General features: G+C 40.1%; 2 protein-coding genes across 5 annotated transcripts; both read right to left on the bottom strand.

The window, feature by feature from the left end:
• Positions 1–1208: 1208 nt before the first annotated feature.
• Positions 1209–5001, bottom strand: xpa (xeroderma pigmentosum, complementation group A). The gene is made up of 5 exons (XM_033625408.1): positions 4595–5001; positions 4406–4511; positions 3222–3387; positions 2454–2571; positions 1209–2331 (listed from the first exon to the last, which is right to left on the bottom strand). Exons 1-5 carry the CDS (start codon positions 4875–4877, stop codon positions 2177–2179), a joined length of 828 nt encoding a protein of 275 aa, XP_033481299.1. The 5' UTR covers positions 4878–5001; the 3' UTR covers positions 1209–2176.
• A 1047-nt stretch (positions 5002–6048) lies between these two features.
• slc24a2b (solute carrier family 24 member 2b) lies at positions 6049–26204 on the bottom strand. Of its 4 annotated transcripts, none has more exons than XM_033625170.2 (11): positions 25981–26204; positions 23046–24182; positions 15514–15549; positions 15048–15165; positions 14501–14578; positions 13688–13720; positions 13494–13573; positions 12940–13077; positions 12517–12606; positions 10062–10228; positions 6049–9957 (listed from the first exon to the last, which is right to left on the bottom strand). In XM_033625170.2, the coding sequence occupies exons 2-11, from the start codon at positions 23967–23969 to the stop codon at positions 9708–9710; spliced, it is 1914 nt and encodes a 637-aa protein (XP_033481061.1). In that variant the 5' UTR covers positions 23970–24182; positions 25981–26204; the 3' UTR covers positions 6049–9707. The 4 variants fall into 4 exon arrangements, with proteins under 4 accessions (XP_033481061.1, XP_033481062.1, XP_033481063.1 ...); XM_033625171.2 differs by having other exon boundaries at positions 15054–15165; positions 25981–26203; XM_033625172.2 differs by lacking the exon at positions 13688–13720.
• Between the last annotated feature and the right edge of the window lie 1744 nt (positions 26205–27948).

The raw sequence follows: 27948 nt of genomic DNA, 5'->3' as shown, positions 1-27948 counted from the left end.
GGCCTCTCAGTTTGCTAAATAACGACTATAAGATATTTGCTAAAATACTTCCAATACACCTTGAAAGAGTGGTTCCTGCACTGGTCCATTTTGACCAAGTGGGTTTTGTAAAAGGCCGTCATGCCTCAAGTAACATGAGAAGGTTATTTCATGTACTGCACAGAGCCGCTTCTCTTCAGCATCTGGCGGTCATAATATCGCTGGATGCTGAAAAAGTATTTTGCAGGTTGGAGTGGTCAGATTTATTTTATACTTTTGAGAGATATGGCTTTGGTCCTATATGTATGCAGTGGATTAGAGCCCTTTGAGTCAAGGCAAATTGAATTGTGTCTCAGCCCTTTGAGTAACCAAATCAACATCAAGGCAAGGATGTCCAGTTTCACCAATACTTTTTGTTTTGTCACTGGAACCACTTGCTTGCACTGTTAGAACTAACCAACAAATTAGTGGTGTTAATATGTATGGATATGATTTCAAAGTAAATGTATTTGCAAACTCAGTGCCACACTTATTTGATCTCATGAAGGAGTTTGGCAACTTTCCGGGGCATAAACTGGAACAAGAGTGAAGCCCACTCCCCTTAATGGTATGACTTTTTCAGCACATCTTGATGCAACCCAGATAGTTTGGAAGGAGGGACTGAAATATCTTTGTATAAATAGAATTTCCCCAACTGAAAACATTTGGAGATAAATGGCCCCAAGTTGATTCAAACAATTAGAGAGGATCTTACTAGATGGAAAACACTTCGGCTGCCTTAGTGTGGCAGAGCGGAGATAATCAAAATTAATGTTTTTCCTATGATTTCTTTTATGATTTCTTCAGTTCCATTGGAAATACCTGAATTTTGGTTTGAAGAAATTAAAAAGCTTATTATATTGTTTCCCTTGGGGGAATAAAACCAAGAAGTGCTGTCAATAAACTTAGAAAGCATAGAAATAAAAGGGTTAGGGTTAGAAATACTTGAATATATCCATATTATTTGGCCTTTAATGGCAGTTACCTCCTGCTTTGGACCTATCATGAATATTGCAAGATTGGCAGCTAGATATGGCCGGAAAAGAAAATTATTGATGAGAGTCCAAAGCAAATATTCCTCTCTTCTTTGGTACAAGGGTTAGTATAGACATTAGGAATCCAGTTATTACTTTTTCATGTGGTATAGCAAAGGCGATACAAAAGAAATGTGAAATTATGAGAAAATGACGCTACTTCTCACGTGATTTATTTCTTCAGTAAACATTTTCCTCATGAGTTTATGGTCTCAATTGCCAGTTTCAAGTCTTCTTCAACACAGCACAGAGTTCATTTAGTGAATTCTCGTCTCATTTAGAGTAAAACAGATGATAAAGCAGGGACTGCTTTAGGCTGTGGCTACGTTGTTTGGCGTGCATGGTGTCCTCGGGTTCTCAGATCTCCTCGCTCCTCCACAGCTCCACTCTCTCGTCTGAATATGGTCACTTCTGGCTCCAGAAAACATAATGGCAGCGACCAATATTCCATACTCGATGCTTTGAAACAGGAGTCAACAAACCAGTGGGTGATGTCACAATGGCTACATCCACTTCTGTTTGTGGCCTTATCCTCTCTCTCAAGATAAGGCCACAAAAGCAATGACAAGTTAAGTTTTAACATTTAGACGTGATGACAGTGAACAAATTGCGGTAGATGTGACCAAAATCTGTGAGGATTCAGTCTGTAGAGGACTTTAACTCTTACTCATCATTTGTGTTTCAGTCATAAAGCAGGCCCACAATTCACTTTTTTACGCAAGACGGTATTTTCAAGTTTCAGTATTGTGTCTTCTTTAATTTGCCCATCATCAGAGGAAATCTCCATGTTCTATAAAAGAAACAGGAAGTGTAGCAATATCGCGGACCAGAGAGGCAAGACTAAAGACTAAAAATATACAACAGTTCAAGCTGAGGTCAGTAGCAAATGTTTAAAATAGAAGTTACTACAGACCTATAACAGCCTGTAAGTGTCAGACAGGAGAGTGATTTTGGCCCCGTGTGTGTGTGTGATCGGGATGGAGGGTTTCTTAATAAATACCAGTAGAAAAACAGACAAAAAAATACAGCTGATGGATTTTGAGAGGCGCGGTTCCCCACAGAAGCACCAAACATCATCTCCTTAGATGAAACCCGTAAAAGTCAGTGCTGGTGTGTGTGTGTGTCTACATCTTCTCGTATGTGAGTTCATGTCCGCAGGTGGTGCAGGTTTTCTTGTAGAGGTCCTCCTCTGGATCCACCACCTCCTCTGGTCCGTACTGATGCTGGTGAACGCTGGTGTCTTTGGTCCACATGCTGCTCCTCACCGCCCTGCGTAGCTCTGACACACACACACACACACACACACACACACACAGTATGAAACATCCACATGTTCAGACGTTATCAATATGATGCATCCAAATGCTGATGTTTACACTATGCCTGAAACAGGAAACTAACCTTTGACCTTCTTGTTGAAGCGTTTTTGTTTCTGCACCTCTCTGTTCTCTTCCCTTGTCTCTTTGGCCTCTTCCAGAGCCTCCTCTGAACCCCACACCTCCATACTTCTCTTCTCCACCTGGGTGCCCCAACAGGCACAAATACATAGTGCACATAGACTCATGAAAACATACAGCATGACGGGGGTTATTTGTGGCTTTGATTTAAGGCTGCAACTAACTATTCAATAAATTATTGATTAATCTATCAACTTTTTTTTGATTATTTAGTCTGTAAAATGTTCCAAGACTCCGAGGCCTCTCATTTCCAAATCTTACTTTGTCAGAGCAACAGTTCAATATCAAAAGTGATTCAGTTTACAGTGACATAAAACAAAGAAAAGCCATTTCTGTTATCCTCTTTCAATGCTTTTTAAACATTCTGAGCAATCATCACACATCTGACCTCGCAGGGACATGTTTAAAACTAAACTGCAATAAAAGCCTCCTTTATTTTTTTTTTATTTTGATTGATTTTCATAATGCAGATAACTTACATGTTGTTACATGTTGAAACAAAATAGATATAAACACAGAAAAGACAATGAAAGTGACTTAAACCTCAAATTACAAAACTCTTGAGAGGAAAAGAAGCCATACTCACAGGTAAAGGTTCTGTATGCAATATTCAGAGCATGAATTCAGCAGCAAACCACTATTTGTTGTGTGAAGATTTAACTACAGCTAAAAACACACCTACACCATGCACTCACACACACTCACTCAGTACCTGTACTTTGAGGTAGAGCTTCATGTCCCCCCAGCGAGGGTTATGGGGGTTTTTCTTCAGTATAAACCTGAGCGGAGGCTCTCTCTTGTCCAGGTCACAGTCCTTCAGCAGGAACTGCTGCTTGGCCTCAGTTCTGGAGATCAGCTTATGCTTCTCGTCATTGTCTCTGAGAAAGAGAGAAGCTTCCAGTGTTACTCCATTTAATTGTTTTTCAGTCAATGTAATTGTAAAAAAAAAAAAAAAAAATTGGGTATGATCTAAGGAGAAGCAGAAAACTAAACAAACCCTGGGTATCTGCAGGTTTCATAAGTTTTAACACTACCTGAGGATGAATAAGACCAAAGACAGCTGGTTCTCTTGTACAGAGCTGCAACAGTTGATCTATCAGCAGTTGCAATCACTTAGCTGTCAACAACTGAAGTAATCGCAAACTAATCTGATAATCAATTATCTCTTTAAAATAATTTTTCAAGACAGAAAAAATCAAAATCATCTAAATCCAGCTTCTTAGAGGTTTTTTACTCCTCTGTGACTGTAAACTGAATATCGTTGTGGAAGAAAACAAAAACTGAGGATGTGATGAAAACCACATATTATTGACAGACATTTCATATTATCCACAACCTTGTCTTGTAATAATCAAACACGGCCCTCAGCGATAATATCCGCTGTGAGGGTCCAAAGGACAGAGGGATTGGGCTTTATAAATAAACTGAATTGAACTGAACTGAACTAATACAACTTCATATTCAGGGTGCAACGATATGAGATTTTCATGGTGCAATATCCACCTCAGAAAATATGTGGTTTTACACTATCAAGGTATTAAACAATTATTATAATTATCAGTAAGGATGAAAGGGATGACACTGAAGGGTTATTTTTGGTTGAATAAACAATTAATTACTATGATTAAAATTTGAAACCATTTTTTAAAATGGTGGTATGATAACCATGAACTAGCATTTCAGAGTATACCTTAAAACTGGTATACTGCTGCAACCATATTCATATCTTGGAAGAGAGATTTCAGATATTGGGGGAATCATTACAGTCTAAAAATCCCAAGCTCTAATGACTTCTTTGGACAAAAGTTGCAAGAAAAAGTATTATATAATATCCTGCAACAAATACTTGCAGTTGTGTGTGTGTGTGTGTGTGTGTGTGCGTGCGCGCGCGCGCACCTGCACTTGTCACAGACATGCAGGTCAAAGCTGTTGCTGAGGTACGAGTCCATAAAAGGTTTCTGACAGTCATCACACACCAGGTAGTCTGGCTCAATCACTGGAGCTGTAAACAAAACACACAAACACTCAACACACTTGTAAATAGGCATGATGCATGCATACACACAGCACACAGCACACACACACCTGGCTGATGCACAACTTTCCTGGTCCTCTGCTCTTCCTGTCCGTCCTCCTCCTCCTCGATGAAGAACCCGGCACCGGAGTCGATGGTCTTGGAGACTTTGGCCGAAGTTGCGCCCTCGATAGCGGACAAAGGGCGGCTCGCTAGTCGGGCTTGTCGGAGCATCAACGCTCGCTGCCGGTTCCGCTCGATTTTAGCCCGCATCGCTGCAGACAGCTCGGGTTTAGGACTCTGCTCAGGTCCGGGACCGGCAGCGTCCACTTCCTGAGACTCTGACAGATCCATGCTGCTCTCTCAAACAGAGATCACCACACAGAAATAAAAGACATGACTCTGTAGACAAGATGAGTCTTGTCCAATTCAAAGTGCAGCGTTGGACTGTTGTTACAAAAGCCACTGTTGTGTGCTTCCGGTTGCTTCTTCTCTTTTTTTTATTTTAAAGCTGTAGGTGCGTTGCTGCCACCTACTGGTTGGGAAAAGGAAGTACCAGAAATGGATGGATGGATGTTTTGTACTATTATTGACCGCTGACTCCTCACTCCTCTTGACTGGCCAGTAGGGGCAGCAAATCCTTAACAAAATTATGTAGCAAAAGTAATTTCTGGGAATCAGTTAGGCTAATGTATGGCTAGAATATATGTATGCAGAATCTGTCGGCAGCAGGATAAGATTTTGCTGTCTGAAGCCTTTTGGTTTCTGTTCATAGTCGGTTTGTCCAATCCAACGGCAGAGCAAAAGAGGTGGAACAGAATGTTGTCTGGACCTGTCTCAATTTGCTACTTGAACTGTAAACAGTGAGAGGTGCACATAAAGAGGAACTCTTGGCCCGCCGGCTACACCGAATCTCCCAAAATATTGGCTGTTGCCCTCTGAGGCTTATCGTAGCCAGACCGATGGCTGATGGATTCCAAAACTAAGTTAAGGGTGATATAATGGCTTGAATCGATTCACCTAGTTCATCTTCTTCCCTAAAGGATGTAGAAAACCTACCCACAACTGTGACATTTTCATATGAGAGAATGGCACACACACAAAATTTGTCCCTATAGCTCATTGGTTGGCAGGCTCAGCGCAGTGAGTAAGTGTCCTCAGTTGTCAGTTAGCAGAAACAGGGATAGAAAGCAGACAGGTGACCATGTCCTTTATTGGAGTCCACAGGTGTCCACTGAATCCCTGTTGCATCATGATGGTCATGGCAGCGGGCCATGCATGCTGCTGTAAGAGGCTTGTGTCAACGTAAAGCAGATTACTTCCTGATAGATGACACTGCAAATCTGATCGGGAGCTTGAGAGGCAAAGTGACCTGACTTTTTAAGTAGTTTGTTAGATCTAAAATGTCCTGTGACCCCAGCAATTACACAGTTACCAAATTATTCTGTATAAAAGCAGTACTATAATAATAGCAATCATTTGAAGACCTGAACCCAAATTTACGAACAACTCCAAACACCAACAATGAAAATTTGAGGTTTCATTTATTTTATCATATAACACTTTATACAGAGGTGAATGATATATGGTTTTTACAGTATAATACACATTTCAAGTAGTACATGAATATGATTCCATACTTGCATAACATACAAGGGTAATACAAAAGCATTTTACCATTGTCATGGTATTCAAACTGGTGAAGGATGAAATCTTACAGATATTTCTAAATGCACTCATTCATGCACACATTCCTCACATTCACATGATCCATCAAAGCAAGAACGATTTAGAGGTCATACTACGCAGACAGTCTAAGTCTGGAGCCTGACGATAGAAGCTGTGTCGAGGTTAAACTACGTGCTGACTATGAATACACACAGGAGCTTATATACAGTCTGACATTACAGTTTATAAATTTGTATACACATAAACATACAATGAAACATATTTTAACGTTGCCAGATTCGGGGAATAATTTAAGTATTTTTTACGGAGGATAAAATCTTTTCATTTTCACTTGGACAAAAAAGTTGCAATTTATGACCACATACAAATACAAAAATGGATTTGGTTTACAGTAACACAAAATGTGATTTTTAACCCTTTGGGGGTTTTAAACTGGTTCTGCAATCTGGAATATCAGATCCAGTGACCTAAAAAAATGTCAGTGGTAAATTGAAAGAAACACAAATGCAAAATTATGTTTGGGAAACAAAATATAGAATATAAGCTCTAGAAATGTTTGGTCAGGTACTGTTTTTTGTTGTTACGAGTTTGTACTGCATAAGACTGCATACTTTTATTGAACATTTCTCCAACACTGATGGAGCTTGTTGGACATTGCTGGGAGAATGAAATATAAATATTGCTCACATTAAGTTGTGCTTCATATATCTGATATACAAAGCAGGTGACGTAAGGAAACACATTGTGCGTATGAGGGCAGTGAAGCAATTCAGCATGCAACAGTTGGTTCAACGCCAGTGATAGCACATTTGGTGGGACAGTGAGGCATTAAAAGGTGGAGTGAGCAGTTCTGGAGAAAGACTGTCACCCAAACAAATTCACCCCTCCTGTCAGCCTTCGTCTTGCCTCCACAAGCCCCTTTTACACTGCCTGTTCAAGGCAGGAATATTGTGCCGCCTCACAATTCAATATAAATGGAACAATCGCAGAATTGGGGGACAGAGTTGTCTCGCCTCTGAGCCGGGAACAGAGGTAGTAACAGCGCTGATATGATGTATGTATAAATGGGACAGTCGGCAGGACGGGATCATGGGCAGCACCGGTGTGACGTTTTGATCATGAGTTATGCATGCGATCCACTGCAGGAAATTTTAAAGGTAGCTTATAGCAGTTAGCGGCTAACTCAAACAAGAAGAACAGCGGCCGACAATGTCAATGGCAAATTGGGAAAACAATGAGGTCTGGGAGCAGAGAGCCGCCATAAAACAGAGACGGTAAATGATTGTTGATGCCAAGGTATGCCATTGTTATTGTTTATAAAGGTCTGGTGATGCACATGTTACATGTCACAGAGGTCAGCACTGTTGCATTACATGTCACACCCATCACACCTCTTTTGATTCCACGATGCCAACATGCTATTTAACATCACACACAGGAGCAGCATGATGCTGCAGTTGTTTGGTTCTGTGTAAAAATGCAAAGGCAGTGTAAAGAAGGGACTGCATAGCAGCCCTATAGTGCAGTCTCTGTGTAAAAAGGGCTGCTGCCTTTCTCTTCATACATCCATGGGCACTTTGTTTCCAATTTTCAGAGCCAAGGTTTGTTGTGAACACTGGATTTTTTTTAGCCCACACACAGAATAGACAGCTAGTGGAACATGAGGAAATGACAAAATGTGTATATGATCACTATCACTGGCTGTTTAATGGGTCACCAATATATATCTGGCTCAAATCAGAAGGTATGTTTCATTCTGCCTGTTTTAAGGACAGTTTGACTTTCTCATTAAAAGAAAAAAAGAAACCCAACAAAAAAAAAATCAGCTAGAATTTTGCAAAACCAAGAAAAAAAAATGCAATAATGGTAATGGAAACAGATTTTTTGAGTTACGACACTTCTTTATTGTCTTACTTAGTAGTTGTTCAATCTTTTTTGAAACCTCTTCTGAAATTTTTTATTAGATTAGTTGATGAAAATACATATTTGAATGGCAGAAACCTATGGTAAATTTATCCATACAGCAGGACCCTAGTGATGTGAAGTTACATGCTTTTTTTCTCAGCATTATTTTACCATAAATCTAAAAGAAAGAGGGATTAGAGGAAAACTAGAAATATATAAATGTCACAAATTGTGTCTTTGCAGCAGCCCAAGTTTTTGTTTTAAAAAATTATGGGCCTCTTTGATGCTTCATAAAATATTTTTTCCTAAGAATTCAGCCTCTATGTCACACGCTTAACACAAGAAAGTAGTATGTGAACATAGCGGTGCAACATGTTATACAGTACATGAGTTGTTTTACATCAAAATATTACAGAAGAAACTGCACAAGTGCGGGTCACATGTTGCACTACAAGTGCAACATGTGGTGGACTACTGCATCATCTACTGGGTAATGTGACACTGACTTGTTTATTACATTTTTATGCACAAAATTATCCAGTTTTAGTCAGGATACTAAAGTAATCTCCCTCTAAAGTGGTGCATGTAAAGGCAGACAGAACAGACAGAAAAAATCATGCTCACAAGCTTATTATATGAAAAACCTGAAACAAGAAAGTTGGGATATTTTGAGCACGATAAAACATCTCAGGTCCATTCTATCTGTGTATGCGCTATTGTAACTATTTAGCATTTATGTATCCTATCATAGATATTCATGAATGGGATGTAAAGTAACCATTTCTGCCAAATATGTCCTCAAATATACGGTCTTTGAACACAAGTTATTAACACTGGATATTTCTCTTTCAGTGACATAGCAAAGCCATACAGGAAGTGGAATGAACACATTTAAAATCTAAAGGTATATAAAGCAGCTATCACACGTATGTGTTGCCTTGGGCCTTTCTGTTTTTTTCCCTATGACATTCAGCATCTTTCCAGAGCTTTGTGGCCCCATAAAACAACACAAAAATAAAGTCTCTTTAAGCCCACATGTTCAGTTTATATGCTTAACTTGGCTGCTTGCATGAGTAGCGGAGGTACTTCTTATACTGCCACTCGGTCCTTTAGTTGAAAAAAAAAGAAAAAAAAAACATCCTCTGGTGATCTTCAATTCAAATTTCCATCGAGGTGGTGTTCACAAATGTTGTCCTTCAGGTTTCAACCAATAGCGGCTACTGACTGTAGTCACATGGTACAAAAGAGAGGAGTCCCTCCTACTGGGTGGCATTAAGTCCATTTTTGATATACAGACTTGTAGAATGCCACTGCTGAACAGTTGTGATGCACCGGTCTGAATTTTAAGCGTTGATTTAGGTCAGTGCCTCTGCCTAACTGGCATCCACAACTGTGGGTGTGTTTGGGTGTGTGTGTTTTTTTTCACCTGTCACTTGACTGTGTGTGCGCATTTTCTACTGTGTATGTAAGTGAGACTGATAAAAGACAGTTTGTGTCTGTTTATTTTCACTCCTATAGTAAATCACGGTACACGTGAGCGCATTTATGCTTAATTTCTGCTTTGGGATACTCAGAGGGCGTTGCTCGCTCTCAGATGGTGACAGGACAGATGATGACTTTGTCCTCCAGCATGACGCTGACAATGAGGAATACGAAGTAGAGCAGGAACATCAAAAAGCCCAGGAACTTGCTCATTCTCCACTTGCAAGCCGCGATGGAGATGATGACAAAGAGGAGCATGAGGAAGAGGAGGACGATGGCACAGAACAAGCCATTGCTGCTCACCTCCACCGGCTTGAAGTCATTGAGGATGTTGTAGATGAGCCAGGGGAATGGCAGACTGGAGGGAGATGAGGAAGCACAACAGAGAAGTTTTATTTAGGTTATCTATTTGTGAGCTTTATTATGAGAGATGAACAACAAAAAAATGCAGGGTGCACTCACCCCACAGTGATATCAAAGATGTTGGAGCCCACAGAGCTGGACACAGCCATGTCACCAAGGCCCTTTCGGGCTACAATTACACTGGTGATCAGGTCAGGGATTGAAGTGCCAGCAGCTAAAATGGTCAGACCCATTATCTCCTCTGTGATCCAGAATGTTTCTCCAACCTGAAAGGAAGAACATGTTGCTTAATGTTGCACAGCTGAGTTGACATGGCTCCAAATAGTTGCTAGTCTATTTTGATAGACTTTCAGTAATTTCAGTCTTTTGCTGGCATCATTTTACAGACCAAACCAACAAACAAACAAATAAACACAAAGCAAACAGAATCAAACTGTAGAGATATTTGAGGTTATCATTAGTAGAACTGTGACAAGGCAAGCCCAGTGCAAGCAGTGCTCCTACATGTGCATCTTTTGAAAAGCATTGTCCTTGCTTTTGGTATTTCTGTACCCATGGCAGCTCAAACTGAGGTAGTAATATTTTTGTTTAGTAAGCAAATCGTCTTGGTCAGTGGCCCTACATGTCAAACTATGACTCTCTTGGTACCCTTTCAGCATCAGTTTTGGACATTCTGGGATGGTTTGTCAATTTACACTTGTCTTTTCAAAATAAACTTCAGTTTTCACAGAAAATACACAGTTTGCGCTAATTAAAATTAAAAATCTGTGTTTTTAAGATTACTTTCTTATGTCTCGGCAAAACAAGCATGTGGTTAGGTTTACAAAAAACATCATGGTTTGGCTTAAAATCAGTATGTTAGTTGCTAATGTAATGTAACTTCATATGACATACACGACACGTCACCAGACATACGTCACTAGCATAGTATCCCACACATATTGGGACACGAGGCTGATTTTAAAGTCACTTGACTGACTTTTGGTTTTACACTAGAAATAAATGGCAGTCTCCTGAGTGAAAGTCCGAGTTTGTTTGACCCATCCATTTCCTCTCCCACCCACCCTATGCAGACTTTCTTGCTCTTTATACAACAGCAGTCATGCAGAGCTTCAACAGTGTCTCATACCACTGTTCAAAGGTGCCTCAGTGTGTAAGTATATGACGCCAAGGGTCACTGACCAGCCGTCAGTATTTGACAAGTTAAGAGTAAGACCAGGTTGGACTTTTCAGATCTTAAGAAGTTAACTAAAGAAATCACACATCTTGTACATATCATTATATCATCTTTGCTTTGTGTTCATACACTGCCACTCGAGGGCCTAGTCCACATGTACATGGGTATTTTTGAAAAACAGGGTTTTTCGTCTTTCTTTTTGAAAACAATCTGTCTACCCCCCAAAAAAGTCTCTGTCCAAATGAAAATGCAAAACAAACAAACAAACAAACATAGCCAATAATACAAAGAAGGAGCAGAGGAGGAAAATCTTGGCTAATCAGAAGACTAAAAAAGCTATAACCTGAAGGCTACGATGCTGCGATGGTGCATAATAGCAAGTTTATATATAGTACTGTCGCCTGACGCCTCTGTTCTTCAATGTAGTGGAAAAGTAACTGTGTATTTATGTGTAAACCTGTGAAAAGTCCTGTTTGCAAAGTTAGAGCCAGCACTATTTTAGCCACGCACATCATTGCACAAAACACGCTTTACTTGTGACGCCTCACAAATGTCATAGTGGTGCATACTCTGATGTTACAAGTCAAGAAGTCGGTTTTTAATATTTGCATGGCAACACTGAAAACTTTCTGAAAATCTACACCCTGGAATAAGGGTGTCACTTTGTGTTGAAAAGTGGTGGGCACACAACGGCTGAGATGAAGAAGCATTTTTTTAAACAGTCTTCAACATATGCAATTGTAGACAATGTCATGGTGGGATGGTATGAGGTCAGAGAAAATAATTATGGCAGATCAGAGAAAAAGCACATCAATAGGGCACAAGCTAGGCTTCAAATGAGTTTTACAAATGGTCCATTTTTTACTAAGCTTCATGTCCTTATGTGTGGAAAGAAGACCAAAACACACTGAAAAAGCTTTGTTTAAAAAAAAACCCAACTCTTCAGGAGGTGAGACCTTTTCCTTTTATGCCCCACTATCTTTGGTTCAGTGATTTAATAAAACGTATAAGACCATTATCGTCTCAGCGACATGCTGAGACAATCGTGATTGATCACCACACATCATCACTTCATCCAACATTTTGTGCTTTTATTGAACTTATGCCGAATTAAAAAAGCAGGTGTGTCTCCTCAGTGACCTTGCACACATGCCCTCGTTACATTTGCGCTGTTAAAATAGAGCATTACAGGTTCATCTGGCTGTGGATCAAGGCAGATTAGTTGGGATTAACTGCTGTGGTCACACATTCAACACCCTGACTGCTGCACTGACTCACAAGAAAGGCCTCAGAAAAAGAATAGAACAGACAATAGAGCTGGTGTATGAGACAAATAGAGGACGCGTGCGTGTGTGCATTTGTGCGTGTGTGTAGTACCTGGTGAGCCCACCACACCATAAGGTAGGAGAAGAAAGCAATCCAAGAAATGGAGCCAAGGAAAGTGATGGGGAAGAACTTTTCTGAGGTCTGAAACGACAAAAATAAAAAATTTAGTTTATTTATTGTTAAGTCAAACAACTGGCCAACAACTCAGTCAATCAAATTCAAATTCAGCTTCTCTCATGATCCAAAATACAACAAATGAATGTAAAAAATAAAAAAAGCCGTGAAACATTTTGTTGTCATTTGTATTGTCAGTTAACATCAGGTGAGAAATAGACACTCGTCATTAAAGTATTTGTAGTGATGTGAATAGAAGATTTTTTTTAAATCACTAATTGCACTGTATTGTAACTCTGAGTTGCTTCTATATGTTTGTACACATGAAACACACTGTTCACTGTGTGTGTCTGTTGTCACCTCTCTCCTGACGTCGGGCAGTGTGAGCCACAGTGGAAGGACAATGGGCATGACGAAGAGGTAGGTGAGCTGTTTCCTGGTGGTGTCGGGCCAGGCAAGGCTCAGAGGCTGGTCTTCATCCTCCTCTTCCTCACCACCCTGAAGAGGGAGCTCATTACTTCATCATATACATTTACATAATATTTATACATTTTCCATTATGCTTTATGGCGTCCTGAGCTGAGAGTGAAGTCACACTCCCTGTGTGTGTGTGTGTGTGTGTGTGTGTTGTAATCTGAGCTTCTTTGTTGTTATGATGGATGGCTGCACATGCATGTTAGTGCAAGTCAGTCCCAATGTGTGTCCAGTTCCCCCATGTGGTGCCAGTGTTAGCTCTGTCAGCACCTGTTAACACCATTAGCTGCTAGCTGTCTGCTCAGTCACTTCCATGTTGAGAACCATGTGCAGACAATCCCAACCCAGACTCTGAATCATAGCTACGTATATATATTCATGTCTCATACAGCTCCTTTAACATGTAAACTTGGGGTAAAGCTAAAAGGTAAAAGCCGTACCTCGTCTCCTCCCGCAACACCGTTCATGGGTGGTGTGACTTCCACTGCAACGTTTGAACTGTTGGGGATGTTTTTATCAGCTTGAGGGAAGAAAAAGAAGCTAGATGAGAACAGTGTTTGAGGAATACGTTCAAAAGTAGTAATTTGAAATAAAATTATCTAATGACATTAAGAGAAGAGCTTAAACTTAGTACAATTTCTTGGAGGTTGTGCCTGGGGAGCAGCTCCTACGTTGAGAAACAAAATATACTTGTTATTTTCCTGAGGTCATTCTCACAAGTGTAACACAGTATCAGATGTGTGCCCCTTGATAGTGATTTGATTTAATGTTATTGACAAATCAGTCAGTTGATAAATACATTCACGAATGTCAGTTCTTGATATGATTAAGAAATCAGATAAATCAGATAGCTGGATACACGTGAAAGGCAGTAGAGACATTAAAGGTCCAGTGTGCAGGATTTAGGGGCATCTATTGGAAAATGGAATCTGATATCCGTTTTCATGACTTTATAATCGTGTGAAAATAAGAATCATTGTGGTTTCGTCAGCTTAGATTGAGCTGTTAATATCTACATACAGAGCAGGTCCTCCTCCACCGAGTCCGCCATGTTATTCTACAGTAGCCCAGAATGAACAAACAACACAGTGGCTCTAGATTGGGCCATTCATAAATAAGCAAATAAATAACAAAAATATGAAATTTAATGGGAAAATTCTAACATGTCAGAAACACTCCTGGCAGCAGTAAGTTACATAAGCTCACACTTGATTTTAAACTACTGCACTGTGTCATACTAACAGGATGCTGAGTGATAACTTCAGCCATACAGTTTAAAAAATTAGGGGAAATCAAAACAGTCCTCACAACGAGACATAAAATGTGTTCTCACCGTTCATCTATCAATAGCCACAGTTTCTAACTGATTTCATAATTGATTTGTCACTTGATATATCAGCTGATATTTGAGTGGAATCCCATAGTTTGACTCGTCACTGTTACTCACCTACACCGTTGGCAGCTTCTTCTTTACATTTCTGCTTGGCCATTTTGTGAAGGATCGATGCCTTCTCTTTGAAACGAGCTGAAAACAAATGAGACTCAGTCAGTCCAGCATCGTCTCCTGAACATTTGTGATTAATAAGCAAGTATACATGCTCTATATAATGGGAGAAATATGTATTCCCACTGTCCTTTGACTACTTCCTACAGGAAAGAGGTAAGGAAATGCAAAGAAGTGGGGAGTACATAATCTCACCTCAACCAAACACTTGTGTGTCCAAAAAACATTTTTCGATTAACCCTTAATCGAATCATAAACGTGATCTTTATCAAAGCTGATTAACTTTGTGAACCATGACAAGAAAACAGACATTTAGTTTTTTTTTTACCGTAAAACTGGACATGCTGTCTGACTCTATGTGAGGGAATATAACATTTATATCATTCATGTCTATAGCGTATCCTCCTGTGCTTATTTCACAAGATTTTACCTTCATTTTCTGTTGCATTTCAGTGCATGTATGTGTATTTATTTATTTATTTTTGCTTACCCATACCTTCGTCACTGAGGGGGTCGAGAGTGTGGATCATGAGCTGGAAGATGCTGTTTCTCATCAGTGAGTTGTGTAGAGAGGCGCAGCTGCCTTCCCTCTGCAGCCTTGGTTTGGCCTTTGAAAACAGTAACGCAAATACAGAAATGTTTGTAAGCATGCAAAAAATTGATTAAGTAGCCTACATGCTTGTACCACATTTTCCATCATCATTATTAATCAACGAAAATGCTAAATAAAATAGGTGGAGAGAAAAAAAAGCATCTTAATGAGCAGTAGTTTAAATCCAAACTCAATTTTCAGAGTTTGTGTCATATCTCTTCTGCAACTCAAATTTCTCCCTAGGGTGCATGTAGATGAAACACCTTTCTTGTAACATATGTTATGGCTCACACAAACAGCATACTGTAGATATAAGCAGGCACATTATAACATGACCTGTACCATAGAGAAAAATGAAACTCACCGTCAGCTTGTTCTCATCATCTCCAGGTACATTTACCTTTAAAAACACAGAGAAAGAAAACAACATGTAGATACAGTAAAGGTTTTCTTAAATATACACAAAGTGTAGAGACAGTAACACAAACACATGAACTACACGCGGTCCAATACCTGCGGGAAATACTATATCATTTCATAACATTCAGTATTTGTTCTGTGTGGTGTTGTTGGATGGCATTACTAAATGGTGGGGAGGGGAGAGGTGAAAATAAAGCGGTTGTTACAGAAACATTCCTGATAATGTCTTTATGTATTTATTAATGGTTTTTTCTTTTTTTGGCCAGATAAGTCAGTTGAGAACCAGTTCTCATTTACAATGACGACCTGGCAACCCGTGACATCCTGTTTACTCAACAGATGTACACTTCCACTGGAGAAGACAAATACACTGTCCCTTAAGTTCTGCCAGTGTGTGTGTGTGTGTGTGTGTGTGTATGTGAGAGAGAGAGAGAGCGAGAGAGAGAGAGAGAGACATGACCTCTTCCTTACAGTGGAAGTGAACCAGTGCCAGAGGTTTTGGGTCTTGTTTCAACACGAAGGAGAGACAGAGGAGGACTCACACTAATCTCAAACCTAGCCATTTCTTCAGAGGACATATACAGCACTGTGGTGTCACCAGTGGAGAAACACACACACGAGCACACACACACAAAGTCCACTGGCTGGGACAGAGAGTCTGTGGTGGTTTGTGAAAACACAGAGGTGGTTGAGGTTTGGTGGGGAATCAGGGGTTTGAAGATGTTCAAGAAAACAGATGGGAACATAATGTGTTGTGAGTAGGTAATAAAATGTTGACGAACTGCTCTCATTTGATGAATTTAGCAACATTACAACTGGAACCAGACTTTGCCACACAAACTATCCACTATATTAACTTGTAATTGTCTCTGTGGCTTTCCTGTAGAGGTTTGTTACAACACACTGAGAGTGACCACACTATGATGATCTGCCCTGGAAAATAAAAATCTGCAAAGTATGACAGCAAGCAAGCTTTTATTAAATGTTTAGAAGGCATTAATTGGATGCAAGTTTGCCCCATGAAAGCTGGGCAAGAAAAACAGAAAATAACTGACACATAACTGTGACCCTGACTTATACAAAAATCAAAACAAGTTTGGCACTGAGGGCTATAAGAACTTTGGTTACAAATGAGGTAAAACTGATAGTCGGGTCAGTTAAGAAATCTGAGCAGTAAGGTCGCAATGTAATAGAGAAGCGAACCACGTCTTCTTCAAAACTAATGACGGTCTGACAAATCTTTTAATTCCATATTCCATAACCAGTCCTCATTAAACGGTGCACAGTTTATCAGACCATTCAGTCACTTTTAATTTATCTAATTTATTTATATTTGAACGGGTTCAGGAAGACGCTAATGCACTTTTGCAATTCCTTGAAATAACTAAAGAAATTAAAAAAATTAAATTCCAAACCAAACAACAAATCATTGTCTTTGTCTGCTGCTCAAAAGCCCTCAAGAAAGGTTTTTCTGAGCCTTTACAGTGCCAGATATTTTAAACTCTCCTAACAGATTCACAGTCATTTTTAACCTCACTAAAGAGCTGCAATAGCACTATTTTGTCTGATGTGACTTTCCCTTTGTGCCTTATTTTTTTCCTTAGATAATCCCGAACTTAACGCAGCTGTCTTTCTGCTCAGCCTTAAGTGTTGTCAAAGAAGGTATTTGAGGTATCTGACCTGAAGAGCGCAACTGAGGCGATCACAAACACCAAACAGAGAGGTGGGGGGTTTTGTTGTTGACACGTTTTCATGATGTAGGCCCCAGAGTTTGAGCAGATAATCCCTTTAGCTTGAACCTGACAAGACACCTGCTCCTGTTATGGCAGCTAAAGCAAGGATAAAGATAGGGGGTTCTTTTTGTTTCACTTCTGTGAACTTGTTAACATGTTTGTCCAGATTTGTTTGTGAGTGTTAACTGCTTCAGTTGCACAAAGACCCTCTGGCTACTGTTGTGATACTGTTTTTATTCAGCTGAAAATTTACATTCTGTAACATACATCTGCAACTGTTTAAACACAGACTATTATCTTATAAACATGTGACTAATAATCTCAAAGTAAAGCTGGTTTCCTTTCACTGAAGATGGAGGTATTTCATTTTGGTGTTTTATACTTTTTCATCAAACAAAATGAATAGAAACATTTAAGTAAAATAAAGAGGAAGGCACCTGTCTGTATTATCCATGTGAGTGCTGAGCAGCTCTGATGGCAGCAGCCACTTGGCATGAGTTCATGTTTGTCAGTGCTCACATGGCTCCTGAGAGCTGCTTCATGACAAAAGACACGTATACCCTGCTGTAGAACCTGCTGAGGCTGAAACTGGGTTTTAATTTTACCAATCGCACCACAGTATACTTACATATTTGTTGTATTTTGTAACATCTTTGTATTGGGCATGACATACTGTAACTTATTCAAGAAAAAAAACTGCTAATCTTTATCACCTTTGCCCTTATTTCACTCAGCTCTCATCTCCACTCTGATGTGTCTGTGAGGTTAAACACCTCCTCTGGTTTTTACATGATGGCTTCTCACCAAAATTGAATCCAAACAAGTTAAGTGATTTAAATCAAAAATCAGCACATCCTCCGAATCTATTATTTTGCTTGTCATTTCAGCAGGTTGCAAGAAATCACATGTGGTGCACATATAGTTTAACTATAAATTAGTCAGACTTGAAGAGAACAGTTAGAGAATAAGATAATCGACTTTTACTCTCAGAAGCTAGCTTACTAAGAACGTTAGGTAGTGTGCAACCATTTCTAATTTGACAGAACAGACTACATTTAAAGATAGGAAATGAAAGCAGGCAAGTTTTGCCACTACACAGCTCATATCTATCATATATACAAATTGCATCTATTATAAAGAGGCATTTTATATTATTATTGTCCAAGTTCAATATTTGATGCACTTTTTTACAGTTATAGAGAATTAATCAGCCCCAGCTTATTGCTTTACAGTGCATGTCTCTTTTCACTGACTTAAGCAGAGCAGGTCAACACAGACCATTTTTAACACCTCTAAATTATGAGGCATACTTTTTAAAATGCAACATTAAAATGTTTTCTTTTGGGTCAGCTTGGTAATAGCCATCCCAACTATAGTAAATAACACTTTAGCATCAAAATATATCTAGCTTAGGAAGTAAAGAGCTATTACAAGCAGCTCGTGGCTTGTTCATGTTACGGGTGATCTGTTCAGGAGAGGACGAAAGCCTCAAGCTTAAATGATTTTGTCACTTTTGACTGAGCTCGTGTTCCAGTTCAGTGGTCTCATCCCTGCTCCAGACGAGATCTACAGACACGGGAAGACTCCAATATCGTAAGCCCCTGCAGATTTACACCAAACTTTCCTATAATCCTAGCTATCATTGTCCCCTGTCACCACTGAGGCACCTTTTTTTCCACACATGTCCATCTCCCTTCCTCTCTTTTTTCTTCCTCTTCTCTCTTGTCTCTCTTTCTCTCTGTGTCCACCTGACTGTCCGAGCTGTGGGACTTAGCCAGGATTAATCACCGCTTTTAGACCTGTGCTTTTCAAGCCTGCGTGTGAAGTCCTGCAGCAACCTTCACAGGTCACCGTGCTGTCAAACATTCCTCTTTCACTCTCATCTGTCAACAAATACCAACCATCTTTATATAATTATTATATTCAGCTGCACAACTGCTCATTCTAGCAGCAGTTTCATGGAGAAATTCCAAAAAGCATTCAGTGTCTTGCCCAAGAAAACACCTCAACAATTGTAGCTGAATTTTTGCACAGCAGAGTTAGACCACAGTGATCTGACATTGCAAAGTCAGACTCCCAGAAGAGAACCCACTACACTGTATGAAACGTCACTGTCAAATACAGGTTTTATCATTTCAGATTTAATTTGTTGGATAAAAACTTTATGAGGTTGCAGATGCACCATGCTGCTGATCCAGGTCTGATATTGATGATTGCAAGAAGAATTCAAACATTTCGTTAGAGCTCTGCAGAGACTGAGTGGCAGTGTGCTGGGCTGTATGTTTGCTGTCGTCACCGCAGGTAAGCAGTTGATAAGGGGATCAGAGAGGATTGTCGTCTTTAGTGCCATCAGCAAGAATACCACCATCTTCTCTCCTGCCCCTCTCTACATAGATACTGTAGTTACTGTATGCACCACCTGAAACACTCACAACTGTGCACAAAATAAAAAACACACCACAGTAATGAGCATGACTGCAGGCTGAGGAAGTAGCAGCCAGGCTTTTTTTTTCTCTCAGTGATCTACTGATTCCTGCTCCCCCAGGGAGCATCTGACTATTATTAGCGGCTCTAATGCGATTGGAGAGCATTTACCCTCGGGATTATCAAGCAGCTACCGACACATGAGGGCAAGGCTGTTGGACATCAAGTGCCGGACGACAGAAAGAGAAAAGCTGTTCTTGGGTTGAGGTGAGGCAGCCTGAAGAACAGCTGATTCCGAGAAGGGCACAAATGTCAAACAGAGCTCCTGCAGCAACGCTGATGAGCACTTGAATACACTACATGTGCTCACAGGTTTAAAACTAAAAGAACATGAAATACATAAATGTTAATAAGATATACTACACAGGCCTGATGATGCATTTGGGGCCTGGCGGAAAAAATCATATTGTGATTGTCAGTGGCTGATTGTTACTGACTGAATTACAATGAAATACAAAAATGTTAAAACAAATTTAATGAGAATAAATATAACAAAAGACACTGAAAAGCACTACATTAGCTATTACTCATACATTACAAGGAAAAAAGAACTATAGGACAGAAGCAAAACAATATAGATTTACTTCAAATATTGTGATGTCCAAAAAATAATGCTCATAACTTAAAAACCCCAAAAGAAAAAGCAAGTCATGCTTCTTGCGAAGCAGTTTTTTCTTGTTTACAGTTACCTAAGCATTTAATGGGCAGAGCTTTAAGCAGACCATATTGGAGCCTGGTGATCATGAGCTCATCTGTTCCTGAAAACGTGAGAATGTCTTTTGACTTGAATCACTGCCATAACAATAGCTGGCTCCTTCTAAGAAGTGTTTTCAACCATTGTTAGTATCTTAAAGGTTCAGTATGCACTAATGGAGAAAGATAATTGATTGTTGAGTCTCATTCCCAGATCATCAAATAACAACAACCTTAGTTTGGTAGTTGGACCAACCGAAAGTATCGGTATTTGACGACCTGGAAAGGAGACTCAACAATCGTCTCTCTCCAGAATTACGTACTACCTAAAAAACCTAAAGAACCTAAAAAAAACACATAATGTGTAATGAATATTTCCAGACAAACAAAATCCAGATCATGTGCACTGTATACGCCCCTGAGGAACTGGTGATGGGTGATGTCAGTCTAGGCTACGGGCAAGCTGCTCTAAGATCAGCCTACAGTAGATCTTAGCATTTGTCACCTGAGCGCCGTATGAGATTACAACATCAGAGAGCAACAGATCTGACTCCAACTGCACACACAGACAGAAAAAGGACGGAAAGACAAACGTGAAAAACAAAATGGCGTCTTTGTGTGTTTATATGTCTGCGCTGCATCATCATTATCATCATTTCCCCCCCTCTGTCTTGAATCTGCTGTCCTGAACACAGCAGCGAGCAGCACAAAGAGCACTCCAAGCTAATCTCGAAATTACTCTTCCCCATCATCATCATCTTCCGGCTGATGTGAAGTGATTAGTTTAATGATTGTGAAGTGATTGGTACAGCAGGGGTGTTGTCACTAGGTCAACTTCCTGTGAGTATGATATACTCACATTGAGACCAGATGTGCAGACGCTGTTACGAAGAAACAAACAACACTCGGAGCTATGACCTTCCTCCAGAGACAAGAGACCACTTGTTCTAATGTCAGGGTGAGGACGAGGGGAGCTGAAGGAGGAAGTGTGCTGATGAGGTCCTTGTGAGGTTATGCTACAAGGACTGCTGGACTAATTTCGCTGTTTCTCCTGCTTTCAGGATGCTCTCAGAAGTCCATCTCAACCCTCTCAAAACTCGGTCAGTTTTAATACTTGTGACAATATTTGAGGTATATTTTCATCAAAATGTTTAATAATCTAATGAACACATTTCTCAATGCAACCAGTGTGATTAAAACTTGGACTTATTCAGAAATGATACACATGAAACCACTGTGACATGACTTACTCATGGCGTGAATTCTAAAAATAAAACCTGATGAGTTAGTTCAACTCAAACTGTGCATGGAAAGTGATTGCCTCAAACCATTTAAGTTTAATAGCTCAAACAATTTAACCTTAAAAAATATATTTGGTTTGAGTCCATGTAACTCAAGTATTTATTGTTGAAGTAACTTAAATAATTAAAATTAATAACACTAATTTCATTCAGTTAATTGAACTTATATGTAAAACTATAATATGCTTCTATTGTCACTGTGATTAAGTTATTTCTAAATTGGATAAATTAAACGGATAGCAGAATTTTAATTGAAAATTAAATCGATTTTTATGAGTTCAGGCCTGTAAAGTTCGGACCACACGTTGGACCTGCATGGCTCAAATGCTCAATAGCAAAAGTTATCAGTGATGAGTAGTATGTAGGAGGAGACTCTCAGAGGTGATTTTAAATGAGAATAACACTGAAAACTTGATCAAAACCCTATGATAAAGCACAGTAAATTAAATCTAAAGCAAATTAATCTCTTCTTTAACTAAAGTGTTCTAACATAAAATGTCTTTTGCATTTTAATGAGTCCCATTCTGAGAGCCTTACTAGACTGTGGTCTGGACTTGGTTACTAAAAGTAGTGACAGAAGCTGAGGCCTGGTCCCAGACTTAGTCAGCACCAAGAGGCTGCAGTCTGGCTCTGCATCTGGCACTGTCCGAGCTGCACAGGTGGCAGGTTAAGACAAATCTTTATATCCCTCCAGAAGTGAAGTCAGGATGGTTTGGCTGCCTGATCAAGTGCTGTTTGTTCAACAACCTATTGGCTTCCCAGAACAGAAGCACTACTATTCTCGGTGTCAGTGACCATAAAAGGTTCACTCTGTGATCGTTTTCATTGTGAAATGCAAATGCTTTTCTCAGAGCTGTCATCAACACACTGACACTGATGAAAACCAGCCAGGTTTCCTTCTGAGAAATATCATTACCCCATCCACTCGTCAGAAACTCATATCAAGAATCACAAATGTTCACTTAAAGGCAAAAAAGAGCTGTGTGTCATATTGTGAATCTTATTTTTTTTTTCAACTTATTTTCATTAAATTTTTCCTGCATTAAAATTTGAAACTTCTTGATAGTTGTTTCTGATCGGGATGCTCCTTCAGTGGATGGGTTGATCGGTAAATGACAACATTGTGTGAAATGTATGGGTGGATGGATGAATGTAAGGATCAGCTGTTGGCACCCAAGATGGGGTGAAAGCATAAACTGTGTAGAGAGGATGGATGAATGGATGGATGGATGGATGGATGGATGGATGGATGGAGTCAGGCTCACCTTTGGTGCAGTCTCCAGCTCGTCCACCTGGTTGCTGCCCAGGAGGGATTTGACGACAAGTTCTACTTTTGCATTGAACTTCATGAACGTCACGTAGCAGGTGTAGCACATCAGCAGGCTAATACTTTCCCTCAGTGTGATTTGATTATCCAGAAAGAAATAGATGAGCATGAGCAGGCCAACGATATAGAACGAAACGTCTCTGAACAGAGGCCACCAGGTGAGGTTCAAAACCTCTTTGGAGAACAGGGCGCACATCCCAATCACAAAAAGGATGTTGAAGACGGCCGAGCCCACGATCGTACCGATACCAACGTTACTGTGGGAGATGAAGACTCCTATGACGGAGGTGAAGAGCTCTGGGGCTGAGCCACCTGCTGCCATGAATGTGGCTCCTGCTACATCATCAGAGATCTGCAGCTTCTCTGTGATGACAGTGAGCGCAGGAACAAAGAACTCATCACAGACGATGGCTAAGGCTATGAACATGTACAACATGCCAAACATATGAAGAACCACATAGCCCTGGCGTCTCTCCTCCACGCTGAAGTAGTCCGTTGGGTAGTCCCCGTGGTTCATCTCTAACTTATCTGATGATTTCATGGCCACCGGTGTGTCTTCTGGTGCGGCGGAGAGGTTGTGGTACTGCAGAAGAGTTCTTTGGGGCACTGCCGCCTCCGCTGAGCCCTCGGCGGACGATTCCAGCTCCTTGGCCACCGTTGTGACCAGCGACAAGGCACTCCATGAACAGAATGTGCAGACTGCCACCATACTGATGATGAAACCTAGAATCCGTCCAGGCCGCAGCTTTCTTTTGACGCCAGGGTAGTGGTGCCTGGTGCAGCTGCTGTGATTGCCCAGAAGAGGCTCAGAGCTGGAGGAAGCCATCCTATCTGGACTTCTTATGGGTAGCAGGAAATCCATGGTGTTTGGCGCAGGTTGTCAGGCAAAGTGGAGGAGTCTGGAATCCCCCCCGAAGCTGGCTCGGTGGTGCTGGTGTCTACGAGGGTGGGGGTTTGACAGGCCGCGACGGTTCACCGATTTGTTTGCATGCTGCTTCCCGGGTCTAAACACAATGGGAGCCCTGCAGTCTAATTCCAGGATCTAGCCCATTCAAAGGCTTCCTCATATTACTCCCTGCAAAAGAGAGAAAAAAGACAGTTTAGAAACATAACTATAAAGTCTGGTTAAGTCGAAGATAATATTTAAGGGTAAGCATCTTTATGATGTTGTCCTCATTCTAATTTTTTTCACTTTCAGGCCTAGTTACTATACATGTCTTCAAGTACAAGTACAATTTTAGAGGCTTGTGCATTACTTCAGTATTTTTATTTTCTGCTGCTCTGTAATACTTCTACACTGTATCTCAAGAGGGAAATATTGCATTGCCCACATGTTACTGCATCAGTAATAATAACCCAGTAATACAACTCACATTCCAAAAAAAAGTTAGGACCCTTTATGAAGCATAAATAGAAACAGAATGAAATGATTTGCAAATCCATTTGGACACAGTGCAGTGGGGGAAACAAGTATTCAACACATCAACATTTTTTTAATTAAACATATTTCCATTGCAGTCATTCACATTGAATCTAGACTAGACATTGGTATTAACTCAGTAAAACTACACTAATAAAGACATCACAACATTTCAGGTCATTAAAATTATGGGCAATGAGGCAGAACGACTCCAGATAAAAGTGTTGCCCACGTGAACTGAAATTCACTTGTACTTGGAGAAGCCTTTGTTTGCATTGCCAGCTTCAAGATGTCTCCTGTATGAAGACACTAATGTCTCACAGTGTTCAGGTCTTAAAATCTTGAAGATTTGAGGGGTTCTACTTGTATACTGAGAAAGATTTTTCACTTTCAAAACTTCTACATGTTGGTAAAAGAAAAGTTGATGCAACACGTCCCCACTTTTTTTAAACGTTTTGCGGGCATCAAACTCTGAATGAGTATGTATTGACAAAGAACAACAAAGTTTATTAGTTCATCTTGTCTTTGTCCTCTGTTCTGCTGACTACATGTTAAAAAGGATTTACAGGTCACTGCATTCTGTTTTTTATTTATGTTTCACACAGCATCCCAACTTTGCTGAGGTTGTATTGAATTATTGGTTGAACTGTCTATTCTAAACAATGGCTCAATATTATGATACTGAGCTCATGAGAACTGTGAGGTCAGGATTTGACAAATTCATGTAGATTACTTTACAAGGTTCAGATTAATAGTAATTGCTGGCCAAGTTATTAAATTGATGATTAAAAAATCAGCAAAAGCAATTAGTGTCTATGTGACATGGCACAATTAATCATATGTTGATGTAAACTTACAAATATTACAACAACACATCTGAAAGTCCAAATCAAGTTGATATATTCTAATGTACTTGTATCCTGAATTACAGTCTGTGCTTAATTGTTAATAACTGTTGATAGTTGCTGTAAAAGTGATGTGGCCTCCTTGACATTGTGCTGAGGACCTGCAGTGCGATCTCCCCTTTAAGTGAAGCTTGGACATTAGTGAAAGCTCATTAGGGAGCTATTTAATCCCTGAGAAGATATACTTAGATAAGCCTCAGGCCCTGCACACTGATGCTGCTGCACAAAGTCAAAAAGTAGACACCAACAAAATGATTAGTGAATTTCAGAGACGAAGAATGGATGAACATATCCTTTTTCAGAGCTGAAAAAACACTGGGATAAACTGCAATGTTGAAACTTCATCCCACAAGTCCCAATCAATGCCTATTCTTAATCTGCAATGAAAAAACAATTTCTAACGGTAAAACATTTACTAACATCTTCAAAACCAACTGTGCTGTGGAAGGAGCATTTCAGAGTCAAGTTGGACTCTATTAGGACATTAAAGCAAAGACACACTGCAGCTACACACACAAAAAGCACACAAATATATATGATTCTCATACCACACTTGGAAATCTCCCTTTCAGCAGGAAGGACTCTGGCAGGTAGTCAGGTCTCCCAGTCTCTGAATGAATATTCCAGTAAATCGAATCCCACAGGAGAAAAGTCCCGAGAGCTCAGAGTTCAGACTGAAGGTCCCAACACTAAATCCTCAGTGAGATTTTCCTCCCTCGACCGAGGTGGAGCTCCAAGACGCCAGGTCAGAAGCCGAGGACCTAGGGCTCCTCCCTTCCTCTCAATGTTCCTCCCCCCTTTGATGCTGCCTCCCTCCTTCCCTCCTGCTTCAGTTTACCTTTCCCCTCATCTTCCCTCTGTCCATGCCATCTATCACTGTCCATCTTACTTTCTTCTTCTCTCCACCCCCACCTCCACCTCTTCCCACTTCCCCCAGTGTCATGTATCGTTTTTTTCCATCCCGACACCCAAGCAGAGGGGTCTTACACAATGAGCTTACAGCTTGATGTTGGTATAGACTACTTTCCTGTCAGATCATAGTGCTGAGCCCACAGTCCCTGACAACTATCCAAATTACTCTGATGCAACACACTCCAGCAGGGAGACGCTGCGAGATATTGGTTAGTTTTGTGGTAACAGAGTTTTATAACTTTTAAATCAAATCAAAAATCAAATCAAGTTTATTTATGTAGCACATTTAAAAACAACCACAGTTGACCAAAGTGCTGTACAAGACAAAAAACAAGACAAATATATAGCAATATGAAATGTACAGAAATATAAAAACAGAATAAAACTGGTGAGAACAATTACAAACATGAAGAGATAAAATGAAATGATAAAATATTAAAATCACTACAGACAACCAAAGGCCATTGAAAACACGTACGTTTATAGATTTCCTGAAAGTGTCAATGGAGGGGGAGCATTTGATTAAGAGGGGAAGGCTATTCCAGAGCTTTGGAGCAGCGACTGCAAAGGCACAATCCTGGTATGGCTATGAACATATGGCATGAGTGGTCCTAAGTGACTGACTATGCTGGCTGTGGTGTTGGGGGGACCAAAAACAATAACCTCTGTTTTGTTATTGTTTAACTGAAGACAGTTTGTTGCCATCCAGGATTTCACATCCTGGAGGCAGTTCAGGATGGATGTGATGGAGCTGGAATCCCCTGGGTTTAACGGAAGATAAATTTGTGTGTCGTCAGCATAACAGTGAAAAGAGACTTTGTGCTGGCGGAAAATGGAGCCTAATGGAGGCATGTGCAATGCAAATAAAATGGGCCCTAAGATGGAACCTTGAGGTACACCACAAGTGTTATGGGCAGATGAGGAGGAGAGGCCCCCAATCTTACAAGAAAAAGACGTGTCCGATAAATGGGAGGCAAACCACTTGAGGGCCTTTCCCTGGATGCCAACCAGTTCTTGAAGATGGTTCAATAATATACAATGATCAGCAGTGTCAAAGGCCGCACTGAGGTCTAATAGTATTAAAATGGCACATTTACCTTTATCTAAAGACAGCACTAAGTCATTTGACACTGATGAGCCCTAAAACCTAACTGAAAAGACTCCATGGTGTTGTTGTTAGCTAGATGAGACACAAGCTGAAAGAGGGTGTCAAACACTTTAGAGTGAAAGAAGCATAAAAGGCATTATTTTCATTATTTTGGTTCACATTTATTGATACTTTTGCACAGATTAAAATGCATTTTCTTTATGTGCACATTTGGCCATTGAATGTTTTCTTATTATATTTCCGTACCTCCTTCCAATTTAGAACATCATTGTGCAGTTTTCTGCAAGTTTGCACCCAAATTGCAGAAGAGAGTGTAAAGTTTGCACCATATTTTTCAGTAACAGACAGTTTTCAAAGTGAGGTCTCCATGAATTCTATCTTTCATTTCTTGCATGTCTCTAATTGGCTTCGGATGAACACTTGCTCTAAAAAGACAATCCTGAATCCTTCGTTTGTGGCACAATAATAAAGCCTCCCGACACATGCTAATCTGGAC

Source organism: Epinephelus lanceolatus, chromosome 3 (genome assembly GCF_041903045.1).
Source record: "Epinephelus lanceolatus isolate andai-2023 chromosome 3, ASM4190304v1, whole genome shotgun sequence".
NCBI classification, from domain to species: domain Eukaryota; kingdom Metazoa; phylum Chordata; class Actinopteri; order Perciformes; family Serranidae; genus Epinephelus; species Epinephelus lanceolatus.
Note: the sequence above shows the minus strand (reverse complement) of the source record. Positions and strands in the feature narration are given on the sequence as shown.